Source organism: Paralichthys olivaceus, chromosome 3 (assembly GCF_024713975.1).
Source record: "Paralichthys olivaceus isolate ysfri-2021 chromosome 3, ASM2471397v2, whole genome shotgun sequence".
Classification (NCBI taxonomy): Eukaryota; Metazoa; Chordata; class Actinopteri; order Pleuronectiformes; family Paralichthyidae; genus Paralichthys; species Paralichthys olivaceus.
Genome location: NC_091095.1, coordinates 4,805,001 through 4,818,970, shown reverse-complemented (window position 1 = coordinate 4,818,970; position 13,970 = coordinate 4,805,001). Strand labels below are relative to the sequence as shown.

Here is a 13,970-nt window from a genome sequence, read left to right as displayed (position 1 = left end):
GGTCTCGCAAGAAAAAGCCGAAAGAAATTAACTCCTCGACCTCTTGACACTCAACACTGACACAAATCAGCAATTTCAGTGACACAGCCGGCTGCTGACTGGGCAATACTTTCAGACACCTCTCCCAAAGGCTTGTTTTGTGGGATATGTAGCACTTACACCCAACAACATCCACTGGGTCAGGGTTTGAATTGACTTTCAAAGTAACAGGGTCAAATGCTTTTGGGGTGGGCCTTGAACAGTCTCAGCAGGTTATGAAGCTATAGCCTGAATAATGTATAGCACAGTAACCTTTTGTTTTTGACAGCAAACTATATAAAAATACTTTGGGCAGTTTTTCTTCATCCCCCTACTCATCCATAGATCTGCAGAGGCTGCCTGACTTCACAGCTTAAACAAAGCTGCTTATCGGTTTTAACAATGATCAAAACAAAGATATTTCAACAACAATCGGAGGCATTAGCCGAGAAACGATAAACTTCCAGACGCAGTGAAAAACTGACGGAGACAGATACTGCAGATAAACACTAAAGATTGACCAATCAGCTTGCTTATATTGGACTTATGGCTTAAGTTATTAAGTTAGAGTTTGCTAGAAGGGCAACTAAAAAATATTTTAAATACGAAACTTTCTGTTCATTGTTTTATCAGTTTGTTGTTTTGTGTATTAAATGTCAGAGAATAGTGTTGATTGTTGTAATTCCTACACATTCCTCCACACTCATTTATAAGACGTTCTACTTCCAGCTAGAGTGCAAGCACTAACATCTATTCCCCTTGTTCACATTGAAACGAGCTTCCTTCTAATTTACGTCTTGTCTCTGATGATTGAAAAAAACTGATTCAGCTCCATTCTCAGCTTCACTGGAAATTAAATTATCAATATCACAAATACATCAAACCCCTAAAATCACGGTAGCGAGAGAAATTAGACCAAAATACATTTAGATGCAGTCAAACTTAAAGAGAAGAGAAGTGATGAACTAAACTAATCTACAGCTGAATATGTTATCAACAGAAAATTAGTCTGTGACCATAACCGCTGAATTATTTTAGTAATTTCACCAAACAATCTCTGGGAAAATAAAATGGTACATTTTCTGCCATTTAATAAACAAACATTAATCTGCTAATTAAAAAAAGGTCAAATTACTTGTTAATAAATTTTTTATTCAAGACTGAATGTAATAATATAAATATATAATCATACAATATAACATAATAAACATTAAATCAAGCTTTGTGTTTTGCACAAGCCTGTTTAATTAGCATCTAATGAAATTTTGATTAGAGCTAAAACAGCCCTTCACATACAATTAATCTTTATGAATTAATTTAAACTTCCTCCCTGCTTTATATGCAGCTTTTCCCACAACAGAGCCTGTGGATTACAGCTGACATTATAAGTCGATCAATCAATAAGTTGGTTGAACAGAAAGTTGATTAGCAGCAGATGAGATTTGTGGTTTCCGGCTCCTCAAAAGCCAAGATTGAGAGTTTACAGACTCCTGGTGAATCAGTCGGTTGAAGGGTCTGAAAGTTTGCAGAGGACACGTGCGCACGGAGCACGGAAAACAGCAGTGAGTGTATTTTACACCAACGGGCTCAGATAAGCTTATGTATCAGTTCATTAGGCACCTACTCAGTGTGAAAAGGCCACCGTGACCACAAACCAACCCACCACCCACACTGCACCTATGTGTCTCTCTTTATCTTAACCTCCCACACACACACACACACACACACACACACACACACACACACACACACACACACACACACACACACACACACAAAATAGACTTGTCCTTCAACACATTTACATTACATGTCCTATATTGGAGGGGGGGGGGGGTTCACTATGGAGCCCAGCATTACACGCACCATTACAACACAGCGGTAGGCTAATCTAGCGCCTCCACGAGGGACGGCGACGGCAGCAGCAGGAGCATCAGGAGCAGGAGGAGAAGTGACAGAGGACAAGAAAGTAGAGGATTAAGGAGGATGCTACAAGAGGAGTGTCAGGCCTCGGAGATGTGTAAAGTCTTGTATTATGCAGCATGAAAGTGGGGAGTATGAGAGGAGGGGAGGAGGGGAGTTGAACTTGAGGAAGAGAGGGAGCAGGGGGAGGAAGAAGGGGAAGGAGATAGAAGCAGCAGGTGGTAGTTGGGGAGGAAGGAGAAGATGGAGCAGGAGGAAAAGATGGAGGAGAATAATTAGATGCTGGAACAGGTGCACTGGCTGCAGGAGAAGCTACAGGGGGAACAGGAGAAGGAGCAGCAAGAGTTGAGTCTATGTGAGGAGCAGCAGAAGAATATTTTATGTGAGGAGCAGCAGAAGAGCAAGTAAGTGATGCATTGAGAGGAGGCCATGCAGAGGAGGAAGAGACTGATGTTTGGGAAAGAGGGAGCAGGGGGTGATGATGCTTCCGGGGGAAACAAAAGAGGTGATGTTGGGGAGGAGCAGCAAGTAGAGGATGAGGGAAAAGGAGGTGAAAGCAGCAGGTGGTACTTGGGGAGGAGTGGAGCAGAATGTGGAGCTTGGGAAGACGGAGCAGGAGGAAGAGGAGGAGGAGGTGAAGCTCAAGGAAGAGCAGCAGGAGTATAATTAGATGCTTGGAGAGGTGCACTGGCTACAGGAGAAGCAACAGAAGCTGAAGGAGAAGGAGCAGCAGTGAGGGCTGTTCAGGGAGGAGCAGCAGAAGCATAGGTAGGTGATGCTTTGGGAGAAGTGGGAGGAGGCCATGTTTGGAGAGGTGCAGCAGAAGAGGAAGAGGCTGATGTTTGGGAAGGAAGGAGCAGGGGGGTGATGATGCTTCAGGGGGAGGAGAGGCAGGGGAGGTGGAAACGGATACGCAGAGTCACCGACTATATGAGCTGTGATTATGATTCAGACGCTGCTCCAGATGAACACAGGGGGAAAGACAGACACAGCGCCTCGTCTCTGATGTGAATACAAAGCTACATGTTGGAATAAACATGATCATGCACGGTGTTAAAGAAAACAAGAGTAATTCAACGACTATAACAAAGTAGAGTAAAAAAAAAAAAAAAAAACTGGAGGAGCACAAACACCCAGAGCCTGCAGGTTCGTCTCAGCGATGCCTGGGCACTGACTTCACCCTCCAGTGCAGCACAGCAGCCTTCACGTCCCAGTTCAACTGTTGCGGGGTGATCGACCATCAGACAACTCACTCTGACGAGGTGACAAACTTTGATGAATCGCAAGGGGGGGGGGAGAAACACACCCAAACTTAAACCGCAGCCACTGACAGGAGCATTAACGGGGTTTGAAGACTCTACACATGAGGACAGCTCCTCCGTGGTTCGTGCGTAAACGCATCCAAAGCTCCCCCCACCCCCAGACCACCAGCCTGAGCCAACCGATGCCAGACAAACGTCCCCCCTCCAGATCCACGTACCTTCCACGGCGCACACCGACGTGATCACCACCAGCAGCGCCGCAGCCCAGGTGGCCGGCGTGGCCAACACGACTCCCCGCCTGTGCGCTGCCATCATCCGGCTGACAGAGACTAATCCACGCTGTATTCCTCCGCACCTACAGTCACATCTCAGTCCTCTGCGCGTCCGTGCGTGAGGGTGCGTGAGCGTGCGGCACCTGCAGACTTTGCGGGGACTGAAGTGGATGAACCGCTGCTGGATCTCTCTTCCTCTCTCTCTCTCTCTCTCTCTCTTCCCTCGTCCCCCGCTTCCTCGCACCTTTCTATCCAATCAGGAACGAGCTTAGGCGGCTCTTAAACCAATCACCCGTTCTTTCCCACCTGACCCGTGCGTAATGCCCAATGGTCCGGTCTCCTCCTCCCCGCCACCGCCCCCCAGCCCCGGCGTGGTGCTGGCTCTGCGACGGGACAGTGACACCCAGTGGTCATACAGCAGTCCAGCAAGCAGACTGCCACTAAAAGAGCAGGGGCTTGTCTTTCTCTGACTGGGTTAAAATGATGATGTGCAACAATGTTTTATCAGCACATCCATTATTTATACTGCTGATCATTGGATAAGAGGCACATCCTGGGTCCACCTCTTCCGATAGATAGGTCAGGAGGGTTTGCAGTAGGTCAAGATGACAGTGACCAATCACGTTTGAGGAGAGCTTTGGTCACTCAACACGTGTGGAGAGCATAAGAGGCGGGCAACACAAAGTACGACATACTACAGCACACCGATCCATCCATTCATCCATCACGGCTGGAGCTAGCAGCTGACTTTGGGCAAGAGGTTGGATTTACACCCTGAAGACGTCACCACTCGGTCGTAGGACCAATCCATGCTCACATTCACACCTATGGGCAAATAAGAGTCTCCAAATAACCTGCTGCATATCTTTGGGGGGTGGGATCAGGAGAACCTGGAGAAAACTGGGCACAGGACGGCCCTGGTTAGCCTGCAGGTTTAACTCAGAACGCTCTTGCTGGAAGGTGACAATGCTAAACACTGCACCACTATGGAAAACTGACATGTTGAAGAACAACTGCACGTAGACCAGTATGAACTAAATTAGTCAAAATCAAACACATCCCACAAATCCCATTTTTCTTTCAATCTCTTCCGTAACTATGACACTGCACTGCAGAACATTTCCAGATTAGCTTTTCTCTATTTTGAGTAATTGTTCTCCTGATTCTTTTTAGGTAAACAGATTCAAAACTCTGTAATCTCTATATCACTTATCTTTATATCTGTCTTCCTTGGACATCAGAGTTTTAGCTCCCAACAGGCTCAAACAATCTCAACTGGCCTCCTGATTGAAGGCGGCTCACTGGCCTTGCTCATGAAAAGCTTCTGATACAGAAAATACAAAAAGCTGTGAAGCAAATAAACCTGGCCTTAGACTCTCCATCAGTCAAAAGAGGTTTTAAGTGCATGTATCACCACCGGCGGTGAAAGCCTGCTGGAGGCCAGAGTTGCACAGGAGGTCAAAAAACAAGATCCATCAAGGAATCTGAATGAGACATCAGAGACGGCTCAGGCTCCAGGTAAGGAGAGGAAATATCACCTTGATGTTGTAGATAAAAGTTAAAATTGTCATTGAGATGTCACTGACGTCAAGTTATGAGTGATGCACACAACTTCAACAAAAACAGAGCAGAGGTCTCTTCAGCAGGAGTGAAAACACTGTGTGAGTGCAGCTTCTGCATTCAGTCACATCATGAAACACATGAACAACTTTCACTCTTCAACACACAATTAAAACAAATGGACCATTTGTGATTGTGAGTCCTTGATATGCTTTTGGAGTCTTAGAGGATTTTCAACACTGTGTTGTTGCCACATTGTTAAAGTTGGGAAACATCACATTGATCATATTACCCATGATCCCCGGCTTCCTGAACCAGAAGAGCTGCTGTTGACCAGCCTCTCTTCTTCTACTCTGTATAAAAGCTGCTCAGCATCACAGCCGTACAGATGATTGCTGTGTCATCGCATTTTACAGCCCAGACAATTAAACTGCATTTTTCTCTCAATCTGACATTCGAGCTGTCAAAGGCTTCCATCATCACAGCAATCAGCCTTCATCCGGTTGCTACTGCGTGCACGTACACACTGACCAGTATGTAGAAGAGTCGTGTGTCGGTGAAAGACAAACAAAGAGAGGGAGAACCTTCGTATTTTGAAGCCAGCAACTGGAATCATTTGAGGATTCCAAGATAACACATTAACCACAAGTTTATGTCTTTTAAACCACAGGTGCAGACTTAAAAATCGATTACAGGCTCGTTGGTTGTCACACAGGCAGAACTCTTATTTTTAAACTGTCTCCAGACGGTCTCTTGAATGTTTGCTGCAAGAGTTGTGGAGCCTTTTGTTCGACGGCAGCTGCTCACCTCGAGGGATTTAAAATGGTGCGTTTGATGGAGGACAGACAGTTCAGACACTGTGCTAAACGTCAATAAATCATCCTTGGGTCTGTACACGGCCCAGTGAAAATCAGCTGCTTGGCAGGACTGTGACTGTCACTAAAATTCAGTTCAAAATCTACCTTCATTACCACATTGTCAACAATCACAGAACGAGACACTTTTCAGGAAAGACGTCCAATTAAACTGTTCAATCAGGTCACTGTCATTTGTTGAGAAATGAAAATGTGCACTGAAAAATTCAAGAGTTTCCATCACTCGAAAATAGAAACTTGTCATGAATTCCTTTTCCCTCTGCGTGTGTGTGTCTGTGTGTGTCTGTGCCTCCTGCTCGGTTTCACTCTGTTGTATCAGATTTTAAACATCAGCATCAGGAAAATAAATCATTCATTAACTCCAAACCCCCTGACTGCTGCAGAACTGTCATCCCCACACACAATATGTGGCCTGGTTTCCCTCCAGCAGCCTCAGACGAGGCTCGTCACTGCCTGTTACAAAGAGCTATACGTTTATTTATAGTGGTGCATGACGAGTGCTGACAAGTTGAATATCTCAGGAGAAAATCTTCCTCGATTTGACGTTGAAAAGTCGAGTAGGTGTGGCACATGGTGATTAGTCCCGCTTGGCCCTGAACCAGAACCAGTGAATAATAATTGAATCTTGTCGCAATGAAGCGTCATTCACAGACAGTGTCGAGAGAACAGGTCGGATTTTTATGGATTCTGATATCTGATATATGTATATATATATATATATAAATATAAATGTATCCAGGCTTTCTATTAAGCTAAGCTAACTGGCTATGGTGTAGTTTCAGGCCAACAGCACCGATGTAATTCTGGGGAACCACAGCTGTGTTTTAAAAAACTGCTGAACTGCTTCTTAATGAATATTAATTGAATCAATTGTCCACGATAGAATCCACTGTGACAATCAAACAGAGTTTAATGAATGAAATGTGCGATTCAATACACTCATGAACAAAAATCAGCTTGATACACAACCCCAGTGTGTGTGTGTGAGCGTGTGTGTGCAAGAGGTCGTGTGAATTATACGTTTCGTATATGTACCAGTAGAGTAGTGCAGACTGAGAAGCAGGCATGCCGGGCAAGTAATGAATCACCAGGGTAACGTGTACGTGTCAATATTTTTGCAAATATTCTGAAACGTATGTACAAAACTGAAAATCTTGATATTCATCGTCACATCATCGAATAAAAAAACCTGGTGTCACAAACGTTCTTGACTTAAGGAAACTCCGTGACTGTGCTTGTTTATAGATGCTTTCATGAAGCTGCTCATTTCTTTACGAAGGTGATGAGTTGGTAAAAATAAAAAGTTGTCACCTCCATTCTCTTTTGAAATGTTTGGCTTAACAGTAACAATGAGGTAAAATCCTGCAACCACAACATCATCACACATTTCAGGAGCGGGATCATTCATCTGCAACATTTCAAATGAATCGTACCGACTGCATCTGTTTATGCAGACACACAAACACACACTGAAACATCAGGACAACTACATCACAGATTATGTGGGATTCTTAGCCAATATACTGTGAGTATCGTACTGTACATTCAAGGCCGAGTATGATGCCAGTCTCTGAGCTAATGTACACAAACATTTACAGCTTACACGATGTTCGTTTAGGTCGATAACCTCCAGCGAAAAAATGAAATAAGACGTGTTGTTGAACGCACCACGCATTGGGCCACTAGACATTTCCTCATTGAACTACGTTGCCTGCTGACTGGACACTGGAGCTAGAAGAACCTGATAGAAAGTACAATAAGTCATCATCGATATCCTCATCATCTTCATCTTCATCTTCATCGTTGTCAGGTCTCTTCTTTGTCTTCTTCATCTCTCATAATCCTCATCCCAGGAATCCACTGAAACCGGCTCAAGAAACCAAATCACACACAAACATTTTAAAACCGAGCCAAACAAAATAAAGTACATTGTCACTGTCAGTTTTTGTTTCTCCTCCTCGGTCGAAGAAAATCTTGTCCAAAATGTCTTTTTGAAATTTTTTTGGCAAGGTAACTTTCCAATTTTCCCCCTTTACCTCTCCCTCAGTCCAAACCACAGTTCAGCGCTGCTGTAGACTTCAGAGTCTGATCGGAGGCGGCAGCAGTCCATCATCGCTGGAGGAGCAGGGCGACCAATGGGAGCAGGAGTGGGAGGCCGGTGTGAGACGTGGCCGCGCCTTGGACTCGGTTGTTTTCTGGCGAGTAGGCGTACAATCCCGGCCTGCTCCGAGGACAATGTCCACCCACGCACATCCCGCTTCCAGAGCCGCTGATGTCTTCACCTAGGGTGATGATCAGAGAGGGAGGACAGAAAATACATTTTATAAGAGACATTGAATTGTGTTTTTAAAGAAACATCTTATTATACACCTTTAATTTTCCTTAAAAAGCTCCTACTCTCTAATTAGGAAGTGGTAATTATTGAAAAATTTAATCAATTTGATTGTTTGGATAAAGTTTAACTGGGAGTATCTAGTTCTCAGTTAACACTGGTTCAACACAGACAATCAGGCAATTAATAAATGAATCAATTGTCATAGAGACAAACATAAATAGTGTGAAAAATCATTTGAAAAAGACGTACTTGCATCCTGGAAGTCCACGTCGTTACCATCCATGGCGTTCTTCAGCCTGTTGCTCATGATCTTAAGTTGCATGATCTGCTGGCGGATCGTCATGTCTGGCTTTGTGATGTCGAGCTCCACTTCTGGGTTGTTGATCTGATTGGCCAGGCCATCGCCCATCGCCTCTGGAAGATATCTGTTTGGAGGAGAGAAAGGACAGGGGCGGGACATGAGGCTCAAAACTTTACTATAGCATTATATATAGTATTCACCTGTGACATTTACTGAGCTCTCTTGAAAACCACTAGATGTCGCTGTAGCTCTTCAAACAGCTCATCACAGCAATGATTCACTCTCTGCCACACACACCAACACACACACACACACACACACACACACTATATGTCATGCTGTATATGACTGTCATATATTTCTGGTGCACTCTGCTCAGGATAAATCTCATCACTTGGCTTTAATCCAAGGGTGTGAGGTGTGTGTGTGTGTGTGTCTGTGGTCTGTGTGTGTATGTGTGTGCGTGTGTGTATGCACAGAGGGGGGTATGAATAACAGTTTTGCGTGTCAACATGGCATCAAATTGTTCTATAATCCATTTATACATGGATTAATGGAGGCTGAAACAAACAACGGGGGGTGGGAGGTGGCCATGAATGCTTGTGTTGAAGGATGTGAATGTGGAATAAATTTAAACTCAGAATAAATTCCCGTACACGACCATTTTCATCTCGTCTGAGAGGAAACAGCTTCTTTTCTCTGGCAGAAACTGCATCACAGCAGCTTCATCGTGAGCTTCTCCTTCACTCTCTCCCCTTCAATCTTTTAGCTGTTTGGTGTTAGAGAGCAGATGCTTTCTATTTGTTATCGACATTTCTATTCTTTGCAGCATGAATGCAACTAGTGCAGAAGAGATTTCAGAACAGGGAAGTGCTTTATTCAACACTTTAAAGGTGGAGGAGGGAGGGATGAACTTCTGTTGAACACTTATCTCACTTCCTACAAATGTAATGGATGAAAAAGTAGAAAGAAACTCGTGCCTCAGTCGAGTCCCTTTAAATCCAATCAAGCTGCACCAAATTGCAAACACTCACAGATATCAGACCCATGAATCTATTCATCATGATACGTGAATTATTCCCTGGAAAAAAAAGGTGACATCATCAAAGCATGACCCATCTTGCAACGTTAAAATGGTGAACACCTTTTTTCATGTTATGTCAATCTCAGGGCTGGTTGCCCCTTCCACGCTTGTTTCTTCATTGTTACGTTTCCGCTTGGTTTGTTTATCCAAGTCACAACTACGCTATGAACTTTGGGTAATACCCATTGGAAACGTCGGACTCACAGACACAAAGGGATCAGAAAGTTGTTCAGTGGGTCCTCACGCTCTTTAGCCCTCCATGATTTAGCAGAATTGCAACTCAAAGCCTGTGAGCCCCTGAGGCTGAACATTGGCACTCGGCCTGTGTCTTGTTCTGTCTTCCTCACCTGGCTTTGGTGATGCCGTTCCAGCATTTATCCTGAGCGGCGCCTCCTGCTGCCAGTTTGCTGCAGAGGGCCACCGGGAGCTGGACCCAGTACTGTCTCATCTCCCTCAGTTTACTGGAGAGGTCCGATACCTGAGGACAGGAAACATCCAGGAGTGAGGAAAAGTTTTTGTCTTGAAATTCACAGGTGCCAAGAAAGTCATAAAGTGTTTTCATCACATTCAAAATGTACAAAAAACACATTTTTATAACCACATGTGCTGTAACTACTCGCTCACTTTTAAAAGGTTCTTTTTTAATAAATCCTTTTAAGGAGCTTTTACTTTTAGTGTGTATCATGTGCATGCACGCACCTGCATCTCCAGCCTGAGCCCAGCAGTCGGCGAGGGTTTGTACTCGGAGGCCGTCAACGAGCCGCTCTTCCTCTTCTGCTCGTGAGGGGCGGGACTTCCTGTGCCTGGTTCCCCTGGCGATCCACATGACTGGTAAACCTACACACAGGCAGACACACACATACAGTTCAACACAAGCTGTGGCGGTGACTTGAAGCGACCTCACACACCTCTGGTCTGATTTACTACTCTGCACGACAACAAATGTGAGTACTTAAATGATCCACTAGATGTCACCATAGACAAACATTTCAAACTATAAGGTTGCTTGTATTTATTTACAAACTGTAAGAACAAGTGGCTGAGGTTGTTTATGGACGTACTTGTCCGATAATAAGCATCGACATACACAAAGGCTACAGTATGGACGTTTCATAAATTATGGGGGTTAAGCAGCATACTAATGTTGCCTCGTGACATTTGAAGGATAGAAACCGATGGAAATTAGAGCTGACAGGTTAAGGCCAGCACGACTGGAGGACATTATTGAGCTCCATTTCTACATAAGCACTTTTTAAGGATAAACATTTTGTTTCTGAATGATTCTGCATTTTCCCAAATGATCTTGGAGGTGGATTTGACTGCAGACAGAAGCAAGAGCTGGCATCTTACTGGAGTTCAAACGCTCCCTGGGAAATGTGCTCGGGTGCTCGTCTATAGTCAGAGTGAGCGAAGAGACAAACCGAGCTGATGACTTGATTCTTACTTTGGCTGTGAACGTGTCCATGTTTTCCTGCTGGTAGTGAACGGCCTCGTAGATCCGAGCAGGGATGGAGGAGAGAACCACGTCGAGGCTGGGCTCTGTGGTGAAACTGGCCACCACCTGGATCATGGTGTCTGTGGAGAGGAGAGGAGAGGAGAAAATTCAGATCACACCCAAAACATTTCTCTAGGAAATAAAACTTCAATTTACATATTACACAGTATTATTACTTCAAAAACTACTAGACGGAGTACCACAAACTTGATGGAAGGACTTGTTATAGGGCAGGAAACTCAAAATTGTGTTGCAGATCTTGATCAGGGGGCAGATCCAGAAAAAAGTATTTTCACATTTTCTTTGTTTTCTCAGGAAATGGTAAATTGATCTTGATAGTAAAAAAAAAAAAATCTGGCATATTTAGGGGACTGATATTTTATGAGTGTGTGAAATTTGGAGCAGCTTGATTGAATCCAAGGAGACTATTGGGCCTTAGTGGAGGACTGAGTGTCATTCTAGTTATAAGTGATACTGAAAAAGAAAACAAGTCGTATGAATAATTAAATAGTCATTTAAATAGTTTCTCACACTTTGAAACGTATTCGGCAAATTTTAACTGAGACTCAGAGATTTTATGGAGAGATATTAACATTAATGTGCTTTGAAATTCAATGTGTGTGGTCATTAATGTGTATAGTGTTATTGCTTTGATCCCTGTGGTCGAGTTCTGCTTTATGTGTGATTATAATTTACCCTCAGAACATTTCAGTATCTTAATGTCTGTGGATAAACATATTGTAAATTGCTTGTTTCAGCCTGATGAACATCTGTTTATGAGGAATATAAAATAGCCATACATGACCATCTGTTCCACGATCAACAGAATAATTCTTTACACTGGGTTTGTGCTGCGAGATATTTTATTTGAGTAAGTTAGTCTTCTTCTAATCTTTGAGGTTTTTCTCCTGTGTTTCGACTATTTGACGTGACTGGTACAAAGGATCTGCACCAAGAGAAAGTTCATACGTGACACAGGTTTTCTTATCGGCCACAAATCTGCTCAGAGTGGTTTAAGGATGAGATCCAGTGTTGGTTCCAGGATTCCTTCTGAATCGTACCTATGAGGTTCTGCCACTCGGTGTCCAGGTCGGCTTGGTTGGCCAGGCAGCCCTTCATGACGTTGGAGCAGTAGTTGGAGCAGGGTTTGACGGAGCTCAGGCCGCGACAGTGAGGGCAGTAAACCAGCTTCATCAGGGCCTTCGTACACTCTGCACTCAGAGAGACCTGGTGGAGGTGAAGAGGACAGTCAGAAAACCTGATGATGGTCACTCATAACAGGATATAAAGATCTCTGGGACAAGACAGAAGCGCAGAGGGCGCTTAGAGGAGATACAGCCTGAGGAAGACGGCGATGATAATAGCTTATCTTGTCTGTCTTTCATCACTACATGGATTCTGTTACACCTTCTGATCATTCACACACGTTATGAAAGGTGTCCAGTTCCACAGTCGGTCTACCTCCACCCCTCTGACGGGGGATTCTCCAAACCAAACAAAACTCCAAAGTAAGAGCAGGAGCTCAGGAAATTGATGGTATGTATGAAAGTTTCAAACTTAAATCAATCCCATAGACTTTTAGACTTTTAGAAGTTTGGATGCTTTTCCCCTTTATGCAGTTTTTAAAAGCGTCGTAAAGAATCCATTCCTGTCAACGTCCAGTCTGCGTCGATTTGTGTCAGCGTTACATTATTATTGCTCAGTAAAGTGCGGATCAATTCACGAAGTCTGTATCATAACAATAAGGCAGCTTTGACAAAAAATGGATGCAGACTTCACCGTGATGGATGACAACAGAGAGGTTCGTAGAGATTATATATAAGATTAGATATATTAGTTATTATTAGAATTGGTTATTCAAAAGGTTATTAATAGGAGATAAAGTAGAACAGATGGGGAGTCTCAGTAATCACACTGTAATTTGACATCATCAGTGTCACCGCTCTAAATGAGTTGAGCTTTGTTCTGAGGACATGTTCAATTTTTGATGATCTTTGTTGTTCATTTTTAGGGTGGAGACATTTTTCTCCTTCTGACAGTTATAGGGTGTGACACATCCAACACATCTGCTCTCCTGGGACTCAGCCAAACACACACACACACACACACACACACACACACACACACACACACACACACACACACACACACACACACACACACACACACACACACTCAGAGTCACTCACCTGCGACACCTTCCTGACCACCTCTCCGCTGACTATCAGCCCCTGGACAAACGACCGGGCTGTGACAAAAGCGCGGATCACCTTCGCCTTCATGTCCCGAGGGACGTCTCCAAATGGCCGCAGCGTCTCCTGTTGCTTAGCGACACATTCAAGGTAGTCCTCTGATAGGCTGACCTTGTAGACAGAGGTGACAGTGGCAGACACAATGAAGGAGAAGACTGTTATGAACAGACATTTAGGAATCACCTGATAAAGGATGGAGATCTGCTTTGCAGTCACATTCTCATTTATAACCACTCTCTGTCTGTGTGTGAACACCTCTGCGGGGGTGGAGGATTTGAACGTGCGCTCCAGAAGCCGGGACCAGAACTCCGACAGCGTCTCGTCCAGGTTGAGAGCAGAGCCCCGGTAGTACTGTCGCAGGTCGGCGTAGAGATCTCCATACAGGCGGGTGTTCTGGGAGTAGAGAGGGCCGAGTGGAGACAGCGCCTCCTGGAGGGAGCGCTCGGACTGACTGTGCAGCTCGGTGAAATAGGCTGGAGGAGAAAGAAGGAGAGCGGACAAAGGAAAAGATGGAAGGAGAAGAGTTGTGAGAGGGAAGCTGAAGATCACGCTCACATTTAACTTTTGAATTCTTCCTCAGGGTCATTACATCG

General features: G+C 44.3%; 2 protein-coding genes across 2 annotated transcripts in view; both read right to left on the bottom strand.

The window, feature by feature from the left end:
* The window catches only part of LOC109636649 (ephrin type-B receptor 1-like), a 70,487-nt gene extending 66,694 nt beyond the window's left edge, over window positions 1-3,793 (bottom strand). Inside the window, exon 1 of the mRNA XM_069521587.1 lies at window positions 3,422-3,793. Coding sequence (XP_069377688.1) covers window positions 3,422-3,518 — 97 coding nt within the window. The 5' untranslated portion in view covers window positions 3,519-3,793. The remainder of the gene's footprint in view (window positions 1-3,421) is intronic.
* A 3,004-nt stretch (window positions 3,794-6,797) lies between these two features.
* Window positions 6,798-13,970, bottom strand: part of gpc1a (glypican 1a) — a 30,771-nt gene continuing 23,598 nt past the window's right edge. Inside the window, exons 3-10 of the mRNA XM_069521588.1 lie at window positions 13,633-13,850; window positions 13,315-13,488; window positions 12,187-12,352; window positions 11,075-11,205; window positions 10,330-10,467; window positions 9,978-10,108; window positions 8,495-8,670; window positions 6,798-8,192 (exon numbers count right to left, since the gene is read on the bottom strand). Of these exons, the coding sequence (XP_069377689.1) occupies window positions 8,020-8,192; window positions 8,495-8,670; window positions 9,978-10,108; window positions 10,330-10,467; window positions 11,075-11,205; window positions 12,187-12,352; window positions 13,315-13,488; window positions 13,633-13,850 (1,307 nt within the window). The 3' untranslated portion in view covers window positions 6,798-8,019. The remainder of the gene's footprint in view (window positions 8,193-8,494; window positions 8,671-9,977; window positions 10,109-10,329; window positions 10,468-11,074; window positions 11,206-12,186; window positions 12,353-13,314; window positions 13,489-13,632; window positions 13,851-13,970) is intronic.